General features: G+C 48.9%; 1 protein-coding gene across 1 annotated transcript in view; it reads right to left on the bottom strand.

The window, feature by feature from the left end:
• The window catches only part of LOC147120037 (disco-interacting protein 2 homolog A-like), a 216775-nt gene that overhangs the window by 147614 nt on the left and 45471 nt on the right, over window positions 1-23690 (bottom strand). The window contains exon 3 of the mRNA XM_085984194.1: window positions 14898-14967. Coding sequence (XP_085840320.1) covers window positions 14898-14967 — 70 coding nt within the window. The remainder of the gene's footprint in view (window positions 1-14897; window positions 14968-23690) is intronic.

The raw sequence follows: 23690 nt of genomic DNA, 5'->3' as shown, positions 1-23690 counted from the left end.
GCGACTGGGGGGGAGAGAGCGCGACTGGGGGGGAGAGAGCGCGACTGGGGGGGAGAGAGCGCGACTGGGGGGGAGAGAGAGCGACTGGGGGGGAGAGAGAGCGACTGGGGGGGAGAGAGAGCGACTGGGGGGGAGAGAGAGCGACTGGAGGGGGGAGAGAGAGCACTCCCCCCCCTCCCTCCGACTGGGGGGGGAGAGAGAGCGACTGGGGGGGGAGAGAGAGCACTCCCCCCCTCCCTCACACTCCTCCCCCCCCCCTCACACTCCTCCCCCCCCCCTCACACTCCCACCCTCCTCTCCCTCACACTCCCCCCCCTCTCCCTCACACCTCCCCCGTCTCCCTCACACTCCCCCACTCCCTCACACTCTCCCCCCTCTCCCTCACACTCTCCCCCCTCTCACACTCCCCCCCCTCTCCCTCACACCTCTCCCCCCCTCTCCCTCACACACTCTCCCCCCTCTCCCTCACACACTCTCCCCCCCTCTCCCTCACACACTCTCCCCCCCTTCTCCCTCACACTCTCCCCCCCTTCTCCCTCACACTCTCCCCCCCTTCTCCCTCACACTCTCCCCCCCCTCTCCCTCACACTCTCCCCCCCCTCTCCCCTCACACTCTCCCCCCCTCTCCCTCACACTCTCCCACCCCCTCTCCCTCACACTCTCCCCCCCTCACACTCTCCCCCTTCACACTCTCCCCCCCCTCACACTCTCCCCCCCTCCCTCACACTCTCTCCACCCCTCCCTCACACTCTCTCCGCCCCCCCCCGAGGCCCGACCGGACTCACCTCGGTAGCACCTGCTGGTGAACAAGGCGGGCCTTTGGACCCGGTTGGCAGACTCCCGTGTCCGATTGAGATCGGGAACAGCCGTTTAAAAAAAAGCCAGAGCGGGCTCTCGCGGGCGGGCGGCGCATGCGCGGTCAGTGCCAGCGGCGCGAGGCGGCCCGCGGGGAGTAGGCAGGGAAACCCCGCGGGCTGGCGGCCGTTAGCAAGCGGATCACTTCGGGCGGCCATCCCGCGCTCCGGCCCCGACACCGTCAAACCTGAGAGGGGGAAGTAGAGAGAGACAGAGAGGGAAGAGGAGAAGGAGAGAGAGGGAAGAGGAGAAGGAGAGAGAGGGAAGAGGAGAAGGAGAGAGAGAGAGGGAAGAGAGAGAGCGAGAGAGAGAGAAATTTTTTGAGCTTCAGGCCTGCCTGCAGCGGGCCTGGAGAGCAGCCCCGAGTCCCCCCTGCGCGAGGGTGAGGAGGAGGGGGGGGGTTGCTAAACACAATATAAAACTCAAATAAATTGTTCATTAATTCCCTAACACACAATTCAAATATTTACCTTACTTCCCTAACGCACTGAAAGTGTGGGAAAAAAAATCGTGAAAAATCAAGATGGCGGCCACTCACCTCAGTTCAGAAGGATAAGGCCCGCCCACACACGCACCGATTGGTCGACCGGTCAGGTCACCGAAGCGTAGGATTGGTCAATCGTCGAGTCACTCGACACTCAACTGTAGGGTGGCACGCGCCAGGAACCCGCCGTACGATTGGTCGACCTCGACGTCACACGGTCGCTAATGAGCGGAACGCTGAACGTTTTTCGGATACCTCGGGCGCGATTTTTGTCCGACCGAAACGTAAATACGCCTATGACCGGTCCGGAATCGCAAGCTTTCTTTTGAGGCGACGCGCGCGTCGGTACGCTCTATAACTTTCAAACGTATAGAACACGGACAGACAGACAGACATCGGGACAGACAGAAGAGCCGCTTTATTTATATAGACTAGCTGGGGAGCCCCGCGTTGCGAGGGCAATTTTGGGGCGCTTGGTCTCCCTGCCCCTGTGTGTCCCCCCTCTCCCTGTCATGTCCTCTCCCTATCCTATCCCTCCCTCCCCTCCCCTCCTCTCCCTCCCCTCCCGTCTCCCTCGCTCACCCCCACCCCCCTCTGTCCCTCTCTCCGGCCCCTCCCCCTGCCTAGCGCCTGAGGTCCGGAGCTGAGGTCCCCCGCGTATGGCGCGGCTGATGGACGGCCGCTGTGGGCGGGCGGGCGGCGCATGCGCGGTCAGTGGGCAATTTTGGGGCGCTTGGTCTCCCTGCCCCTGTGTGTCCCCCCTCTCCCTGTCATGTCCTCTCCCTGTCCTATCCCTCCCTCCCCTCCCCTCCTCTCCCTCCCCTCCCTCCCCTCGCCCACCCCCTCCCCCTCCCCTCGCCCACCCCCCTCCCCGCTCCCCCACTCCCTCTCTCCGGCCCCTCCCCCTGCCTAGCGCCTGAGGTCTGGAGCTGAGGTCCCCCACGTATCGCGCGGCTGATGGACGGCCGCTGTGGGCGGGCGGGCGGCACATGCGTGGTCAGTGCGGGCGGCGCGAGCGCCCTGCGATTTCCCGAGGTTCTCCCCCCCGCGATTTCCCGAGGCTCTCCAACCCCGCGATTTCCCAAGGCTCCCCCCCCCCGCGATTTCCCGAGGCTCTCCCCCCCCCCCCGCGATTTCCCGAGGCTCTCCCCCCCCCCCGCGATTTCCCGAGGCTCTCCCCCCCCCCCCCTATTAAATTGTTATTTAATTCCCTAACACATCATTAAAATATTTACCTTAGTTCCCTAACACACAGAAAGTGTGGGGGGAAAAATTGTGAAAAATCAAGATGGCGGCCACTCACCTCGGTTCAGAAGGATAAGGCCCGCCCACACACGCACCGATTGGTCGACCGGTCAGGTCACCGAAGCGTAGGATTGGTCAATCGTCGAGTCACTCGACACTCAACTGTAGGAAGGAACCCGCCGTCCGATTGGTGGACCTCGACGTCACACGGTCGCTAATGAGCGGAACGCTGAAAGTTTTTGGGATACCGCGGGCGGGATTTTTGTCCAGCCGAAACGTAAATACGCCTATGACCGGTCCAGAATCGCAAGCTTTCTTTTGAGGCGACGCGCGCGTCGGTACGCTCTGTAACTTTCAAACGTATAGAGAACGGACAGACAGACATCAGGACAGACAGACATCAGGACAGACATTGGGGCAGACAGAAGAGCCGCTTTATATATACAGATAGATGGATAGAAGAAGATAGATATAGATGGAGTCTGACTAAGGCTCTGTACAAATGAAGCACAACCTCCTCCCTTTGTATTCCAACCATCTTGAGATGAAGGCCAACATTCCAATACCATTTTTGATTACTTTTTGTAGCTGTGCACTAATTTTATGATTTATGTACCTGGACTCTAGTTTCTAATCTCTCGCCATTAAAAAAATATTCTGATTTGTCTTTCTTGGATCCAAAGTAGATGACCTCTCACTTTCACACATTGAACTTCATCTGCCGCAGTTTTGCCCACTCACTTAATCTGTCTATGCTTCATTGTCACTGCCTGCATCCATCTACACTACTTACTGTTCCTCCTAACTTAGTGTCATCTGCAAACCTGGATATACAACTCTCTATTCCTTTATCCAAGTCATTGATATACAAGGTGAAAAGCTGAGGCCCCAGTACAGATCCCTGGGGAACACCACTTGTCACATTCCGCCAATCAGAGTACATTCAATTTATCCCTACTCTAGTCTCCTACCTCCCAACCAATTATCAACCCACGTCCTAAAGCTACCTTCAATTTCATGCACTCTAATTTTTACTAATAATCTCTTGTGCGGAACCTTATCAAATACCTGACTAGATTCGTCAGACATGACCTACCCATCACAACACCATGCTGGCACTCTATGATCAACTCATACTTATTCAAATGCTCACTCAGTTTCTGATGATAGATTCCAGTAACTTCCCCACAACGGACATTAAATTGACAGGTCTGTAGTTTCTCCCGCTATCCTGTCTTAATTAATGGAGTGACATTTGCAATTTCCCAATCCATGGGCACAATTCCCAAATCTAGAGCGCTTTGGAAGATTATGGCTTGAGCATCTGGAATTTCCCCACCTGTTTCTTTTAATACCCTATTGAACCATCAGGTCCTAGAGATTTGTCCAACTTAATTCTCATTATTATTTTCTCAATTACCATTTTATTGCTTATATTAAATCTACTTAATTCCTCCATTTGACTTATTTTGAGGTTCCCTTGTATCGCTGGTCTCTCAAATGGAGACAGCATGACTAAGATGGGTGCTAGCAACAAGTCACAAACATCACCTTTCACAACAAATATTAATTTTTCTTAGGTTATCAAGTTAGCTTTAATACCTCAACTTAACACAATATGCAGTTTTAACATTTGGGAACATCAATATTTTGTGCTGAGGAACCCCCAAGTGACAGCATAACGGCAATGCTCTTACTACAAATCATTAATATGGTTTACATCTAGGAGCACTTCAAAATACTAGCGTACTATGGATATTTGCCAAGCAGACAAAGTGAGTTCCATTTTAGACTAAAATGACTTGAAGAATTGTATTAAAATGACTTAAAGAATTGTATTGTAGCCAAATGCAATCCTCGATGAAGAGGGTCAAAGTACATTTTATGGTCAGTGCCTGCATCCAGTCTTGCTGTAGATTTCTCAAGTCTCAAATTTGGCTTACTAACCTGGTTGTTATTTCACATTAAACTTATAAATGTACACAGTTCCCCCTCCCTCCTCAAGTAAAAAGTCAGCCTGTTCTTACTATACATCTCCAGAAAGAGAGAATTAAAAAACTACAATAATATTTGGTTCTCAGATGAAAGGGTGTAACTATACAGCAATCACTTAGAGAATCTGAATAAAGCTTGTTAATCAATAAAGCCAAGGCCCTTCATCAAAGGAAGTTTTGACTGTAGGCTTTATGCATTCCTCTCACTCACTCACACAGAAGGAACTTTAGTCCACAATATTCCAGCTCGCAATTACTCAGAGTCCTGAGTAACAACAGATGCTGCCTAGCAACTGCTTGCTATGGAAATCTTTAAAGGAATTGTCTCATAAAGGGTCTCCTTTCATTGTCAGAATAACAGTCAGTATCATACACTTTAACCCTAAGTCGCTAAATACAATGCTGTATTAATTTTCAGTGACCGATAGTTACCCTTATTTTGATGTAGATCTCCCCGTTATTCACAGAGACTCAATTCATGTGTCCCACACGAGAGAAAGGTGTCAAACTCTACTATTGGTAGCACATCTTCTCACTTACCGGGCCAGGAAAAATCAAGCCCACATCTGCAATGTATTTCTACCAGTCTTGTCCTCAAGTTCTATTTCCATACAGTGCACCTGAATGACACTGCTGCTTCTTTTCTACATGCTCAGCAATGAGTACCTACATGATCTGTGAATGAAGGAGTGTAAAGGAGTTGACCTCAGTGAATGAAACCCTTGCTTCTGGATCTATGCCAACCAATTATTATTTCTTCCATCATCTCTCCCTCCCCCTGCCTTTTCTAGGCCAAAGCCATGGATGTCCATGTGCCAAGAACCCATTTAAGTATGATCATTAATAATTCGCTTTATGACCATCTAAAAATTCATCCATTTCAAGTCAATGGATCTTTCTGGATAGTAAGGGAACCAAGGGATATGGGGACAGTGTGGGAAGGTGGATTTGAGGTAGAAGATCAGCCATGATGCTATTGAATGGCGGAGCAGGGTCGAAGGGCCGAATGGCCTACATCTGCTCCTATTTCTTGTGTTATGTTCCCACCATCAAATCTTGAAATAGAGAACACTGATCCTTAGAGAAACAAGACATTAAATATCCCACATTGAGGCCTGCAGTCTGGTACAGAACAAAGCAACAGAAAAGAGCTTTCCTACCCACACAGGAGGTGGAAGCAAGAGGTAGAGAAAGTAATACATTGCAACAACTTGCATTTATAAAACGTCTTTAATGTAGAAAAAACATCCAAAGTGCTTTATAGAAGAGAAAGATCAGACAAAAATCACACCAAATCACACCAAGCTAAAGAATATTAGTGTTGAATCCGTGTATTAATGGAGACACGGAATGCAGGAGTTGATTTAACAAGTGTTTACTGAACAAAATCTGGAGGTGAACTAACTATACAAGACGCTATACAGGCTTATATACCCGAGTGGTCACTACCGGTACTACAGTACACAGGGGCTTCAAAAAAACATAGTTCCTCTTAAAGGTACATACACTACAATTAGGAGAGGTGACTAAAAGCTTGCTCAAAGAGGTATGTTTTAAGGAGTGTCTTAAAAGGAGAAGGAGGTTGAAAGATTTAGGAAGAGAATTCGAGCGCTTAGGGCCCAGATAATAGATGGCATAGCTGCCAATGGTGAGGTAAAGGGGGTGGGAGGTGTACAGGAGGCCAGAGTTGGAGAAACACAGGAGTTCTCGGAAAGTTATAGGGCTGGATGAAGTCACAGAAATAGGAAAGGATGAGGCCATGAAGAGATCTGAACATGAGGATTAGAATTTTAAACTGGAGGCCTTGGGGGAATCAGGAGACAGCATAGGAGTAATCGGTAAGCAGGATGTGGTGTGGGATAGGATTCGAGTTTTGAACGAGCTGAAGTGTATAGAGTGCACACAGGAGAGCATTGGAATAGTTGCATCTCGAGGGGACATAAACATGGGTAAGGGTTTCGGCAGATGCATTAAGGAAGGAATGGAGGGCAGAGGAGTTTAAGGAGACGATTAGTAGTGGAGTAAAGAAGCCGGGTTGGTGGAATATTTCCTTTCCAGGATGATCCTGGAGTAGTGAATGGTTTTGGCAGGGATTTCAAAAAAAGCTCCAGGCATTGAAGATACCTATTAGAGCCAGACACACTGGAATGTCAACTGATACAATGAAGGTCAGTGGTCTCATCCCACACCCATTTTGAGAGCAACAGGAAATGTGCTTTTCAAACCCACATCTCATTGGGGAAGAAAATGTAGTCAGTTTTACTGGCAGGCCTGCTAGCAAATCACTAACCAGACAGAAAAGCAGCATCACTGCCCTCCCCCTGTTTGAAAACGCAGGAAAGGGACAAAGGGATACATGGGCAGTCATGTTTCAAACAAGAGACTGTGAGGCGTAAGCTTGGGACCGGGAAGCTAACAAAAAAGCAAGCCGTCAGATTTTGCAGTTGGCAGGTCTCTGGAAAGAAAAGTAAGCTAAAACAATTCAGTCAGCCCATGAAAGGGGCACGGCATTATTATTTTTTGTTAGGTAAGAGACTCAGGGAATACGTAAGAAAAAGACTTGCATTTAAATAGCGCCTTTCACGACCACCGGACGTCTCAAAGCACTTTACAGCCAATGAAGTACTTTTGGAGTGTAGTCACTGTTGCAATGTGGGAAATGCGGCAACCAATTTGTGCACAGCAAGCTCCCACAAACAGCAATGTGATAATGACCAGACCATCTGTTTTTAGTGATGTTGATTGAGGGATAAATATTGGTCAGAATACCGGGGATAACTTCCCTGCTCTTCTTCGAAATAGTGCCATGGGATCTTTTATTCCCACCCGAGAGCGCAGATGGGGCCTCGGTTTAACGTCTCAGCCAAAAGACGGCACCTCCGACAGTGCAGCACTCCCTCAGCACTGCACTGGAGTGTCAACAAAGATGGGTAAATGAGTTTGAGGTACAGAACCAGAAGTGACACAAGGAAAAATGTTTTTACGCAGCGAGTGGTTAGGATTTGGAATACACTACCTGATAGGGTGGTGGATACAGATTTAATAGTAGCCTTCAAAAAGGAATTGGATAAATACTTGAAGGAGAAAAAAATTGCTGGGGTGTAGGGAAAGAGCAAGGCAGTGGGACTAACTGGATTCCACTTGGCAAGAGCCGGTGCAAATGCGATGGGCCGAATGGCCTCCTTCTGTGCTGTACTATTTTGTGATTCAATGATGTAATTGAATGGCAGAACAGGCACTGGGCCTAAATGGCCACTCCTGTTTCTATGTGAGGACAGGAGAGTGAGTTAAATGTGATTTGCTTTGACTGTTACTCTTTATGCTCGCATGCTGTCTGTGGGATCATTTGCAGCTGGCTTCGCCTCACTAAGTGTTTAAATCTGCCTTCAGAAACATTGGAGAAGGGCCTGTGAGGAAGTGTAAATTAGAATGTGTGAATTCAGGTACAGAAGAGAGAAATAAAAAGGAGGGAAAGAACTGGATTAAGGGGGAAAAAGAGAGAAAGGAAAAATAAAAAAAATAATTTTAAACGTTACATTTTTAAAATGTCTAACAATTCAAATCTGAAGGAATGAGGCTCCACACTTGTAATAGTTAATTTTCAGTTCCAGAGAGGTTGACTGGAAGTAATTAACATTTATCACGATGTTAAAGAGGTACTTAGACAGAAATGGACAAGACTTAACTTTCTGTGGTGAGCTTAGTTTGTAACTGCTGCGTAAATACAGTAACTTCACGCCATTCAATGCATTTCAATGGTGAGCCAGACAGCAAGAGATGCCGTTTTTGCGAAGCTAACGGAGTAGCAGTGCATCTCGGACAGCAACTTTTGGATTTCTGTGGTTAACTGCGCATCTGCCCTTGCCGGAGGTTGCACATAAATATCAGAGAACGCCATTAGCCTCGCCCTTACTTTGACTGCAAATTATTAACCAGTAAGCATGCACAGGATACTGCTACATCCTTCGGTGACTATCATCTTAAATGGTGCATAAGAACATAAGAAATAGGAGCAGGGATAGGCCATTTGGCCCTTCGAGCCTGTTCCACCATTCAATAAGATCATGGCTGATCATCTACCTCAACTCCACTTTTCTGCACTATCCCCATATCCCTTGATTCCCTTAATATTCAAAAATCTATCAATCTCTGTCTTGAATATACTCAACGACTGAGCCTCCACAGCCCTCTGGGGTAGAGAATTCCAAAGATTTACCACCCTCTGAGTGAAGACATTTCTCCTCATCTCAGTCCTAAATGACCGACCCCTTATTCTGAGGCTGTGACCCCTGGTTCTAGACTCCCCAGCCAGGTGAAACATCCTCCCCGCATCTACCCTGTCAAGCCCTGTAAGAATTTTGTATGTTTCAATGAGATCACCTCTCATTCTTCTAAACATAGAGAATATAGGCCTAGTCTACTCAATCTCTCCTCATAGAACAAACCCCCCATCCCAGGAACCTTCATTGCACTCCCTCTATGGCAAGTATATTCTTCCTTAGGTAAGGAGACCAAAACTGTACACAATACTCCAGGTGTGGTCTCACCAGGGCCCTATATAATTGCATGCTCCACCTCAAAATTACCTCTCACCCCATACAAACTTCATGCATTTCCAGTAAAAATTCCCAGTATATAATGTGTCCCTCATGGTCGTCCAGGTGAAGCAGTCTGAGCCAGATGTTGAGCCCGTGTGTGGCAAGTTTGTGGCAGTGCAGTCAAATGGAAGAGGGAGGACAGGAAAATCAGAGATTAAATGTAGCACAGTGGATCATAAAGCCAACAACTACCAGTCTCTGAGGACCTGCAGCACAGTTGGGGAGACCAACCTCACAAGATACAAGACTGCTAGTTGTTTTGTCACCACAGACTTGGACTCGTTACCAGTACCTGGAAAAATGCCAGTTAGATCAAGGTATTTGATGGTGATGGATGATTATCCATCCAACTGAGGAGAATAACTTCAGTGGGATGAAGGTGGGGAAACAAGAGAAAGAGATGAAAAATGATTTTAACTTTTAAAGTCCCTGAGATTTTTGCCTTTAAGGTATAGCCACACCAATCCCTTTGAGAGCTCTGAAAGGATAGCTCAGATTGATCCCAAGAGGGAAGAATACACAAACATACAAAACTCAAATACTGCAGACACTTGGTGAATGCAATGTTTACATATCCCCTAACACCAGCAGTTATTGGTTTCCTGTAGTTTCAAGTTAATGGTGCTTATACAGGAAATCAACATATGCTCATACAATATACCCAGGATTACTAACTTAGCCTTCAACACAGCCCAGAGGTACCAGTACTGAATTTCATACTAGCAAAATTTACAACATAGACCACAATTATGTGACGAGATATGCACTCATTCCACAAATAAGGATATCACAAAGGTTGATGTACAACCACAACTCAAATAAGCAGAGCAGCCCACTTCAAGACTTTGAGAACTACTACTACAACTACAACAATAATTTATATAGCACCTTTAACGTAGTAAAACATCCTAAGGTGCTTCACATGAGTATTATAAGACAAAAAATGTGACACCGAGCCACATAAGGAGAAATTAGGGCAGGTGACCAAAAGTTTGGTCAAAGAGTTAGGTTTTAAGGAGTGTCTTTAAAGGAGAAAAGAGAGGTAGAGAGGCGGAGAGGTTTAGGGAGGGAGTTCCAGAGCTTAGAGCCTAGGCAGCTGAAGGCACGGCCACCAATGGTTGAGCGATTATAATCAGGGATGCTCAAGAGGACAGAATTAGAGAAGTGCAGATATCTCGGGGGGTTGTGGGGCTCGAGGAGCTTACAGAGATAGGGAGAGGCGAGGCCAAGGAGGGATTTGAAAACAAGGATGAGAATTTTGAAATCGAGGCGTTGCTTAACCGAGAGCCAATGTAGATCAGTGAGCACAGGGGTGATGGGCGAATGGGACTTGGTGCGAGTTAGGACATGGACAGCCGAGTTTTGGATCACCTCAAGTTTACGTAGGGTAGAATGTGGGAGGCCAGCCAGGAGTGTGTTGGAATAGTCAAGTCTAGAGGTGACAAAGGCACGGATGAGGGTTTCAGCGTCGGATGAGTTGAGGCAAGGACAGAGACGGGCGATGTTACGGAGGTGGAAATAGGCCGTCTTAGTTATGCCGCGGATATGTGGCCGGAAGCTCGTTTCAGGGTAAAAAATGACACCAAGGTTGCGAACAGTGTGGTTCAGCCTCACACAGATGTTAGAGAGAGGGATGGAGTCAGTGATTAGGGAATGGAGTTTGTGGCGGGGACCGAAAACAACGGCTTCAGTCTTCCCAATATTTAATTGGAGAAAAATTCTGCTCATCCAGAACTGTATGTCGGACAAGCAGTCTGACAATTTAGAGACCGTGGAGGGGTCGAGAAAAATGGTGGTGAGGTAGAGCTGGGCGTTGTCAGCGTACATGTGGAAACTGACACTGTATTTTAGGATGATGTCGCAAAGGGGCAACATGTAGATGAGAAATAGAAGGGGGCCAAGGATAGATCCTTGGGGGACATCAGAGGTAACGATGCGGGAGCAGGAAGAAGCCGTTGCAGGTGATTCTCTAGCTATGACTGGATAGATAAGAATGGAACCAGACGAGTGTAGTCCTACCCAGCTGGACGACGGTGGAGAGGTGTTGGAGAAGGATGGAGTGGTCAACCATGTCAAAGGCTGCAGACAAGTCAAGAAGGACGAGGAGGGATAGTTTACCTTCATCACAGTCACAAAGGATGTCATTTGTGACTTTGATCAGAGCCGTTTCTGTACTGTGGCAGGGGCGGAAACCTGATTGGAGGGATTCAAGCATGGAGTTGTGGAAAGATGGGCATGGATTTGGGAGTCAACAACACATTCAAGGACTTTGGAGAGGAAAGGGAGGTTGAAGAGGGGTCAAGAGTTGGTTTTTTGAGAGGGGTGATGACAGCAGATGAGAGGGCGAGGAGAGATAACCATTAACAATGTCAGCTAACATGGAGCCAGAAAAAGAATTAGGTGGGTCAGCAGTTTGGTGGGAATAGGATCGAGGGAGCAGGAAGTGGGTCTTATGGACAAGATAAGTGCGGAGAGGTCATGAGGGGAATTAGGCGAGAAACTGGAGAAAGATGTGAGTTCAGGGCTAGGGGGAACCTTAGAGGAAGTTTGGCCCGGTGGGCTAGGAGAAGGAAGCGAAGTGGCAGAGGCAGCTGAAAGGATGGTCTCAATCTTAGAGACAAAGAAGTCCATGAGCTCTCACACTTGTCGGAGGTGAGGATGGAGGAGACAGGGAAGAGGGGTTTAAGAAGACAGTTAGCAGTGGAGAATAGAAGCCGGGGTTTCTCTTTGCATTCCAGAATGATTCTGGAATAGTGAGCAATTCTGGCAGATGAGAGCAGGACCCGATAATGCTTTTGTGATCCAGCCACTGCTGTTTGTGTTGTTTGTATTGTTGGGAAGTTGAGTAAGGCAGAGCTCCATAAATATATACGCAAACTCACGCACGCAACACATTGGGTTCCCACTGTCAGGAGTATTTTTTTATGATTTAACAGAGCTGGTGAGATTTAAAACTCTGCAGAAGCACCTTAGAAGGAGTGCAACGAAGACTCACTAGACCGATGACTGGGATGAGGGGATTGTCCTACGAGGAGAGATTGAGTAGACTAGGCCTATATTTCCTCGTATTTCGAAGAATAAGAATTGATCTCATTGAAATATATAAAATTCTTACAGGGCTCGACAGGGTAGATGCTGGGAGGTTGTTTCCCCTGGCTGGGGAGTCTAGAACTTGGGGGTCACAGTCTCAGAATAAGTGGTTGGCAATTGAGGACTGAGATGAGGAGAAATTTCTTCACTCAAAGGGTTCTGAATCTTTGCAATTCTCTACCCGAGAGAGCCGTGGATGCTCAGTCATTGAGTATGTTCAAGACGGAGATAATAGATTTTTGGATACTAAGGGAATCAAGGGAAGGTAGAGTTGAGGTAGAAGATCAGCCATGATCGTATTGAATGGCAGAGCAGGCTCAAATGGCCTGCTCCTATTTCTTATGTTTCTTAACATGCCATGACAAAAATCATAATCTAACACCAAGTGTTAGACATGCTCGCACCCACTAATTGAAGATCATCGCTTAAGTCATGATGTGTGATCTGGAAGCAGAATCTGTTCACATTGCTGCACAGCTATGTTGAAACCATGAACTTAGATGGCTTGTGCTGCCTCCAACAGGAGCAGCACTCTGTTTTCTTTTGAAGTTTGCTGCCAATGACACTGCTGAAGTCGGTGGCAAACCACAAATATAAACTGGCTAAGATATGTGCAAACTGAGAATTAACACAGAGTTAAGGTCGGTACATGCAGTCCAAGTACTGTTCCTGAATGGTTAATTCAGAGGTTGGAATGTACATATATGGCTGAAAATCTCACTCGGTATCATACATATTCAGATAAATGACCTAAATAAGAATGGTCAAAACCAGTGGGTGGAAAGCTACATTATTAAGATGAGTCAAACCTTCCCTGGTATAGCATCTCAATGTGAACTCAATTAAAGAACCCTCTGAGTAAATGTATAGTCCTTTCCATCATGTCAGACTGTAGTATCGTTTTCCTCCCCTATGAGGCTGGGTTATACATGCTCATCTCTTGCCTAGTTGCATGTCAGAATGCATTCACATTAATTTGCCTGAATTGGGATGTATGCCAGGTTACTTCACAGGCACACCATAAACTAGAAACACAATAGAATTTGATTCCCTGTATGGAATAAGTATCTACCTACTTTGCACAATACAATATACTCAACTAAATGAACATGATTCCAGCCTGTGAAGTACTGTATTTAAGCTTTGTTCAGTCTGACATGAAACCAAATTTTCAAAAGGCTTGATTACAACTCTATAGATATTAAAAGTCAACTCTGATCCATTCAAACTCAATTAACGGTCAAACTACAAGCGAATCTAGAAAATTTGGTCTGCACCAAAATGTGTTGCATTGCTTTGCAGTGTAGACACTAAGCAGTTTTTGAATTAAAGCCAAACAGGAAATCCTACCTCAATCGGATCTTCAGCTAAAAATGCATTAGACATTGTATCTGGGGCTACAGCTGGTCCAAAACACAGAGTTCTCTATATTTACTTAATGTTTTAAGAGGAGAAAACAAATTGCATCATTTGAATAGCTATAAAACTGGATCAGACACCCAGTAAATTAATTTAGAACATTAGAGGTACATGACTTAACGGAATTCTCCTTTTTATTCAAAATATGTAAAGGTCCCAACAATTTCACCATTACTGCATGGATAACTTACACAAAGAAAATTTAGAAACAGCAAAGGCAATAGCTCCCTCACATCTGTTACTAAATGACTTGTGTACGTGTCCACACCTGCATGCACACTACACATCAGTTGAATGTCAACATTCTCCAAGAGTATGACACCATTAAAAGGTATCAAACTATGTAATTAACAGTATTCAAAGGTCACATCACCAGTGAATGTTGCAGAAGATTGAAACAGCAAAGGCAGAAACCATCATCTGGAAGTATATCCATCTTCGTCACTGCTTCCTACTTACTTATGGTGGAATGCCAATAACTTTTGCTAATTAGCCTATTTAAAAAAATTCCCAATTAAAAAGCAGTCTAGCGTGTGGCTTAGAATCAGCTTAGGAAACAAAAACTCATGACATGCTTGGCTTTCACATTATACCAAAGTACACACACTGGCAAATGCTCACTGGGAAGCAATTGAAACGTCTTCCAATAATAATGTCTTTCAAGTGTATACAAAAATATAAAGGGAGTCTGTTTGCATACTTTTAAACCTTAATAAAAGTAAAGTGCTTCGCTTATGAGTTTGCCACATTATATTGTTCCAGTAGAATCTGTTCAGAGTCTGTATTTTTCTAAACAGCAGCTAAATGAATGCATCTTCTCATACAATCCAAATAAAACAAAATTGAACTTCCAGCCCTTTTCCATGGTGCAAGTTTCTAGCACACAAATTACTACATTTAAAGTTATTTGCACTGTTGCAAAAATGTGCAATGAATATGGAACGAGTACAAATACATTTTCAATTTTTTCAGCCCCCACCCTCCCTGTTCAGTTTGGACTTATGAAATTTGCAATACACCACTGTCAGACAGAGCAGAGTCTGCATGACCACTAAGATTCAGTTCAAGTCAAGTGTAGTGGATGCACACTGTATACAGCTATAGTTTGTACTCTATAGAGGTAAAACTGCACGATATACAGTGGTGACACAAGATTGAGGGGACTGAAGGCTGGTTTGAGGAGGCTTTTGTAAAAGGAGAGTGTGTTCCTACATGTTGAGCGAAGAGAACTGGAGGCTCCGAATACGTCTGAAGTTAGATCTGTACCAATTATATCCACGACCTGGGGAAAAAATAAACAATGAGGTAGTGTTCAACATGGTGCTTAGTGAAAATGTACAAGGGCAAAATAATACTGTTTCACAAGACTGGAAGGACTTAGTGTCAGAAAATAAAAGCCTGTGGCGACACGCCACCACTGGACATAATCCGCTCACGGCGGCACGGACAGTTTAAGCAGACGCCCCCAGCCGGGGGCCCTTTCCTCCAGCAACTTGTTTCCCGCAGGGACAGGCTGCCAGGAGCACTTCCTGTCTGGGGATGCGCGGGCTTTTCCAGTTCCTCTTTGCCATGAGGTTGAATAAAGCAGTTGTGTTTTACTAACTCTGGTCTCGACTCCCACGTTTGCCGCGGTATCTCAACACTGGTGACCCCGACGCTCAGGACGAATCCTAAGCTAGCATGGCGGATACAAACGCAGTCACGGTTAAACTACCGGACTTTTGGGAGAACCTGGCCGAAGCCTGGTTTGTTCAAGCCGAGTCCAGATTCCGGCTGAAACACATTACAGTCGACGCCACAAAGTACGACTACCTCGTCTCCTCTCTCGCCTACGCCACAGTCCCCAAGGTTTGGGCAGCGCTGCAGGATCCACCAGTGGAAGGCAAGTACGAACATCTGAAGGCTGCGCTCCTTAAAAAATTTCAAACGTCCTCTTACCAGCGCAACTGCCAACTCCTTGACCTCCCCGGCCTTGGTGACGCTTCACCGTCGGATCTGCTTTCCCACATGCTGTCCCTCTCGGACGACAAAAACACCGGCGCCCTCTTTCGCACGCTTTTCATTCGGCAGCTCCCCGCCAGCATCCGCCTGCTCATTGTGGAGTCTGGCTCCACGGACCTGAATGACATAGCCGAAAAGGCCGACCGGCTGCTCTCTGCGCAGTCCGCTCGCGACGTCGCGCCCGACCTCACGGCAACGACCACGCGGTCTTCCCGGCCCACTAGGCCCGACCGCCCTACCACTCCGGGTCACTGCTACTACCACACCCGTTTTGGCACTAGGGCCCAACGCTGCACGCCACCGTGCACTTTAAACCCCCCCCCCCCCGCACCGGCCCCCGTGATGGCCGCGGGGCAAAAGGGGCCTCTACTGTACGTCACCGACGACAGAACCAACCGCCAATTTCTGTGCGACACAGGGGCCCAGCACAGCATCACCCCCGCCTCCGCCCTCGAAATCCAACGCGGCGCACGGGGTATCACGCTGGCCGCAGCCAATGGCTCCGACAGCCGCACATATGGCACCCGCATGGTCACGCTCGACCTCGCAGGCCGCCGCTACCGCTGGGAGTTCCTCACAGCCAGGGTCCTCTGCCCACTCATCAGCGCTGACTTCCTACGCGCCCACGGCCTCCTTGTCGACATTCCGAGGCACCGCCTCGTCGACATCAACACTATGGCCCCCATCCCCGGTGCATTCACCCCGGCCCGTTCGGCCGGCCTGACGACCTACTGCCTCGCCAGAGCCACGGACGACTACTCGGCACTTCTAGCCGAGTTTCCCGCCCTCACTAACCCGACCTTTTCGGCCAAAGCCGCCAAACACGGTGTGGAGCACTATATCCCCACCACCGGCCCCCCAGTTTCTGCCCACGCCTGCAGACTCAACCCGGCCAAGCTGGAAATCGCGCGGGCCGAGTTCACCACCATGGAACAACTCGGCATCATCCGCTGCTCCAGCAGCCCTTGGGCCTCACCCCTCCACATCGCCCCCAAGCCCGGCGGAGGCTGGCACCCTTGCGGGGACTACCGCCACCTCAACGACGCCACCACCCCCGACCGATACCCGGTGCCACACATCCAGGACTTCTCGGCCCGACTGGCCGGACGAACCGTCTTTTCCAAGGTCGACCTGGTGCGCGGTTACCACCAAGTCCCCGTACACCCCGCGGACATCCCCAAAACGGCCGTCATCACCCCATTCGGCCTGTTCGAGTTCCTGAGGATGCCCTTCGGCCTCAAGAATGCAGCCCAGGCTTTCCAGCGCCTTATGGACTCAGTCCTCCGGGACCTGAACTTCCTATTCGTCTATCTAGACGACATTCTCGTGGCCAGCTCCTCCAAACAGGATCACCTCGAACACCTTCGCATCCTGTTCGGGCGCCTAGCCCAACACGGGCTCATCCTCAGCCCGAAGTGCCAATTCGGCCTAACCGAGATCGATTTTCTCGGTCACCACATCACCCCTGCTGGGGCCGTCCCCCTGCGCAACAAGGTGCAGGCCGTCCAGCAATTCCCCCGCCCCAAAACCATCAAGGGCCTCCAGGAGTTCCTCGGGATGGTGAACTTCTACAACAGGTTCATCCCCAGAGCTGCAGCCCTCATGAAGCCCCTATACGATTCCCTCCAAGGTAAATCCGGCAAGATGGACGTAGCCTGGACCACTGACACGTCAGCCGCCTTCGACGCCACCAAAAACACGCTCGCCGACGCCACCCTGCTCGCGCACCCGAGGGCCGATGCCCAGGTCGCGCTCACTACCGACGCCTCTGACCACGCGGTCGGAGCCGTGTTCGAGCAGTGGGTCAATGGCGCGTGGCAGCCACTTGCCTTCTACAGCCGCCAACTGCACCCCCTGAAGGTCAAATACTCTTTCGACCGCGAGCTTCTCGCGCTCCACCTGTCGGTCCGCCATTTCAGGTTCCTCCTGGAAGGCCGCCCCTTCACCGCGTACGTGGACCACAAGCCGCTCACATGCGCGATGGCCAAGCACACCGAACCCTGGTCCGCTAGGCAGCAACGCCAGCTCGCGGCCGTGTCCGAGTTTACTACGGACATCCAGCACATCTCCGGTAGAGACAACGTTGTCGCCGACTGCCTTTCCCGTCCCGCCATCTGCGCGAATCACCTCGCGGTCGACTACGCGCAACTAGCAGCGGCCCAGCTCACGGACCCAGACCTCCTCTCGGTGGCTACGCCTAGCCAAGGTCGCGCACGGGCCCGAAGCCACGGCAGTCACTTGCGACGTCTCACTCGGCCAACCCAGGCCGGTCGTCCCTGCAACCTGGCGCCGCCGCATCTTCGACGCGCTACACGCGCTCTCCCATCCGGGTGCCCGCGCATCCGTCAAACTCCTCTCCCAGCGTTTCGTCTGGCGCGGCCTCAGCAAAGATGTTCGGACTTGGGCCACCTCCTGCCTCGCCTGCCAACGGGCTAAGGTACAGCTACACACAAAAGCACCCCTGGGAGACTTCGAGGTACCCAGCCGCCGCTTCGACCACGTACACGTCGACATCGTCGGTCCTCTGCTGCCATCGCAAGGCCAAACTTATCTCCTCACGATGGTCGACCGCTACACACGCTGGCCTGAGGCAGTGCCGCTGCCCTCCACCACTACAGCTGACATCGCCAGGGCGTTCGTTAACACCTGGGTCGCAAGGTTCGGCGTACCAGCCGACATAACCTCCGACAGAGGCGCCCAGTTCACCTCCGAACTCTGGACGGCCACAGCACGCAACCTCGGAGTGACGCTCCACCGAACCACGGCGTACCACCCGCAGGCCAATGGGTTGTGTGAACGCTTCCACAGGTCACTCAAGGCCTCATTCCGCGCCGGCCTGCAGGACAGTACCTGGACTGACCGCCTACCGTGGGTGCTACTAGGCCTACGCACCGCGGTCAAGACCTCCAGTCCTCGGCAGCGGAGTTAGTCTACGGACAACCGCTGCGCGTCCCAGGCGAATTCCTTCCGGAGGCTACCACGCCTTGGTCGGCCGAACAGCAGAGGCTCAACTCTTTCTCTTCCGCTCAGCAGTTCGCCCCACTTCCGGTCAACCGACACGGCGAACTCGCACCTCACGTCCCGCCAAATTTACAGCAGGCATGCTTCGTCTTCGTGCGACACGACGCGCACCGCGGGCCCCTGCGACCCCCGTACGACGGACCGTACGAGGTACTACAAACCGGGGACAAGGTCTTCAAGCTGCGACTCGGCGACAGGGTCGACACAGTCTCCATCGACCGGCTCAAACCAGCACACACAGAACCAGGGGAACAGGTCCCCGTGGCCCAGCCTCCAACTAGAGGCCGTCCCGCCAGCAAGCCAGCGGCGAACCGCCCGGCCCCACCAACTAGACCGGCGACCACTCAGAGCCGCTCCGGCAGAACCATCAGACCACCATCACGACTCGTCCACTCCTCCTAAGCGGATTCTGGGGGGAGCTCTGTGGCGACACGCCCCCACTGGACATAATTCGCTCACGGCGGCACGGACAGTTTAAGCAGACGCCCCCAGCCGGGGGCCCTTTCCTCCAGCAACTTGTTTCCCGCAGGGACAGGCTGCCGGGAGCACTTCCTGTCTGGGGAGTATTTAAGTGGATGCGCAGGCTTTTCCAGTTCCTCTTTGCCATGAGGTTGAATAAAGCAGTTGTGTTTTACTAACTCTGGTCTCGACTCCCACGTTTGCCGTGGTATCTCAACAGCCCTTTTCATCACAGACTTTAGTAGTGCATCTCAAGAAATATCTCCATGTGGCCCCAAGACTCTTGTTTAACGAGGCACAAAGGGATCTGGTTTGCTGCGCATTTATCTCAGTCTTACCTCAAATTCAAAGGATCTTTTTTACAGTTATGTGTGTGATCTAAAGTCTGAACAGAACTGCATTAGATGTCCCAAATATAACTTGCCAGAGTATGACAAACAATGGCATAATGGAGAAATTACCTCTATACGATCAGAAATTGTTACTGGAGAAGAAATCTGTATACAGTACCACTATTTATTTACGGTAGAAGTGAACCTCTGGATTCTTTTGTATGTAGGACTATAGGGGGAAAAATTTGGTTGCTTTGCGCCTCCCGTTAGTGTCCTAAAAGGGCGCCAACGGGGCGCAAAGCAACTCGCACCCGGGCGTGGCGCCAACGCCTCCCGCGAAATTCAGCGGTTGGTTAGCGGCGGCGCTGCCGTCATTGTCGTGTGCAGCGCCCCGGCCGCGATCTTTGGTAGCGCCCCCTGACTTACTGCCAGATGCTATGTCCGACAATGTCAGGGGGCCTACCTGCGGCCAAGGCGGCGCTATTTAAAGGTGAGGTGCCGGGCGGCCTTTTTTTTGCTGGCCGCCTGCCAGCACCTGCCTCCGCTGCCGTCCCTGACCTACTTACCTTTCCCCCCATGGAGTGCCGGCTGCGGTCCATGAGCCCGGCACTTCGAGTGCCGGGCTCTTTTGCCGGCACTCCCGATCCCCGGGGGCCCAGGGTCACGCTGCACAAGGTCCCTCCCCTTTAAGGGGAGGAAAGCCTGCAATACCTGGATATTCCCTCGCAGCGTCCCAAGAGGGAGGCGGGGCATTTCCAATAGGGCCCTGCTTCCCTCTTGGGGCGCTACCACACAATTTCAGTCGCAGGGGCGCTAATTTTACCGGGGCACCCCGGCGAAGTTAGCGCCCCAAGGGGGGCGGGACTCCATTTTTAGCCCATAATGTTTTCTGCAATTTACTTCTCAGCTTGGATCATGTTCTGCTCCCCATTACTTATTCATGTTCCCTATATTTGATCCAGACAATATAATGTAAACAATGAAATAGTGTGTATAGAGGCTGCAGTTAAAAATCACTGCAGCCCAAATGCTTGCAAATTGTACTAGACAGGAAAAACTGCAGCTGTTCCAACAGGACAAACCCCCTATAAATACATGTGCTCTCACCATCAAGTCACCAAAATTCAGATTCTGCAGGTCTGATAGGAGCTTTAGCATTTCCTCCGCTCAAATTATCTTAAGCAGTTTTAGTCCCAACCACTTCTACAGGCAACAAACTTCAAACAGTGGCTCCACTTCCTAGGGCCCATAAAGGAGCCAAGAAAGTAAGGAAGGAAAGGAACCACAAAAGCCCTCACACCAGTATGTTCTTTTGACAATGAAGGATGGGAAAGAGTTTCACCAAGGTCAAGCAGAAAACAGCAAGCAAGCAGAGAGGATCCTCAAACTGACCTTAATGAGATCATAACACAATACTATGTCAACAAGAGTTAATAATAATAAATACTTAATTCAACTGTTGGCACAAGCCATTACTTAAAGAGGGAGACGACGCAATGTAATATATTTAAGAACATAATAACATAAGAAATAGGAGCAGGAGTAGGCATACAGCCCCTCAAACCTGCTCCACCATTCAATAAGATCATGGCTGATCATCGACCTCAACTCCACTTTCCCGCCCAATCTCCATATCCCTTGATTTCCCTGGAGTCTACAAATCTAAACAATGAGTGGAACAGACTACACAACACACAAGTATTTTATTTCCTGTTGAATTCATAATTTGTTTTCATTTGGTATCACACCAGGATCCACGTAGTATTATACTTGTACACAGCGACAAGAATTTGAGTGTTATGATTTTGAATCATTTTCTTGGATAGAATGTAAATCTTAGAAAAGTTGCATGCAGTGATTACAGGTAGGAATTAGGGCAACTGGGGAAGGAATTTTATCTAGTCTCTGTCAAAAATTTTAACTACAGAACACAGTGGTAACTTTGACAAAAATTCAGAATCATTCACACAATAGCTGAGTTGGTAATGTCACCATGTAAACCATACATATGAGAAGGACCCAGGATTGATTCCCGGTCGAACTTGAGTTAGTTGATCTCGCCTCACGCAGGAGTCCGGTCCCAGTGCTCCTAGGTTGGCGTTTTTAGGGTGGGGTGGGGGGAGGAGGGGCGGAGGGGGAGAAAGGTGGAGGGAATCAGCTAGGGTTATCCAGTGACCTTTGCAGAGAACTGCACATGGACACCAAAGTTCAGGCTCAGCTGTGATACCCATGCCAAAAAGCCTGCCGTACAATGGCCATCTGGTTAAGGTGCTGGATGCTGCCTGGCACTTATGTAATTATAATCCAGCAGAAATCAATTCCTTCTCCAAAAAAAGTGTGGAGCCAATATTCACAACTAGCCAATGAAGAATCAAACCCAATCAGTACAATCGAATTATCAATTCAGAACCTCATTCAACTTGGCATTAATCTGGCATTTTGTTCAAAATCAGCACTAATTCAAAGAGTGTGTATTTTGTTGCAGCAGAAACAGTGCTTAATTTTGCTCCGAATTCCTTAACAGCAAATTTACTTATAGATGTAGCGGAGTTATTCACCTTCATAACAAACATTACAAAATAGAGCAGTCAGTCAGTTCTTCCCAAATTGTATTAATCATAAATTCAGTCCCATTATTGTACACAATCTATACAGCCACAAATAACAACAGTAAAGATAAATGACCACACAATTATGCAAATAAGGCAGTCAAATTTTAACTGCAACTGTAAATTGTGAATTTTCAGAACAGTTGCATGACATTCCTTAAAAGGCAAACAGCACTTTTTCTGGAAGCTGCTACTCACTATTTCCCACTTCCTGCCTTGCGTTTTATCTGCAATGCCAGGACTTTATTCATTTTGTACAGTACTGGAACTGCTGGGACACAGATAGGAAACCTTACAAGTCATACCTTCAAGGACAGGGTCTGCAACTCTGCATTCATCTATTAGATATAATTTCCATTGTGCTTAATTGTATCTCACTGCTTCTACCACAGTGTTTGCCAATAGAAATCACTGACTGCCCACAGGCATGGCCACGGCAACAACATTTTAGCCACATCCACTAATTTTAGGAGAAAATGCCTTACGTACAAACGCAGATAAATGTACTTCATTTGTATATTTACTTAACATCTACCACGATCCAGTACAACATTTTCTCTTTCACCAAATTTTGGAATTCTGGAATGAATTCATTAGGCACAGCGCATTAGTGCAGCTTCCAGGTTTTGGTCCTGCAGTTGCAAGCAGTACGTTGATTTCCTCAGAATGATTGTTGAGAATGTGGATGTTCCAGAACTATTGCTGCTCTCTATTTAGAATGTGGTTGGATGCAGCTTGCCCACTGCCTGTTGGAGCTGCTCGTTATAGGTTGGGTTCACGTTCTTCTGCTGGCCTGGAGCGATTATGCCGATTGGTCGAGCTGACCACAATGACAGCTCCCCTCTCCATACATTGTGGCTGCAGTCCAGCATTTTTACAAGTGCCACACACCATTTTAGCAGATAACCAATAAGCAGTTTCCAAGGAAGTAAAGGACACACAACTATTAAAAAACACTTGTGCACTCTGCTTTGCATCTTACCATTTTAAAAAATGCACAAAAGGATAAAGTAAATATGTATACACCATACGAATGAGTATGGAGATTACATGCCCTGGTATACAGTCGGGAAGGAGTGGCCCTGGGAGTCCTCAACATTGACTCTGGACCCCATGAAGTCTCATGGCTTCAGGTCAAGCATGGGCAAGGGAACCTCCTGCTGATTACCACCCACTGCCCTCCCTTAGCTGATGAATCAGTACTCCTCCATGTTGAACACCACATGGAAGAAGCACTGAGAGTAGCAAGGGTACAGAATGAACTCTGAGTGGGGGACTTCAATGTCCATCACCAAGAGTGGCTCGGTAGCACCACTGCTGACTGAGCTGGCCGAGTCTTGAAGGACATAGCTGCCAGTCTGGGCCTGTGACAGGTGGTGAAAGAACCAACACAAGGGAAAAACCAAATTGACCTCGTCCTCACCAATCTACCTGTCGCAGATGCATCTGCCCATGACAGCATTGGTAGCACTGACCACCGCACAGTCATTGTGGAGATGAAGTCCCGTCTTCACACTGAGGACACCCTCCATCATGTCGTGTGGCACTACCACCGTGATAAATGGGATAGATTCAGAACAGAT

Source organism: Somniosus microcephalus, chromosome 4 (assembly GCF_052327205.1).
Source record: "Somniosus microcephalus isolate GS21.2 chromosome 4, FLI_Smic_1.0, whole genome shotgun sequence".
Lineage (NCBI taxonomy): Eukaryota > Metazoa > Chordata > Chondrichthyes > Squaliformes > Somniosidae > Somniosus > Somniosus microcephalus.
Note: the sequence above shows the minus strand (reverse complement) of the source record. Positions and strands in the feature narration are given on the sequence as shown.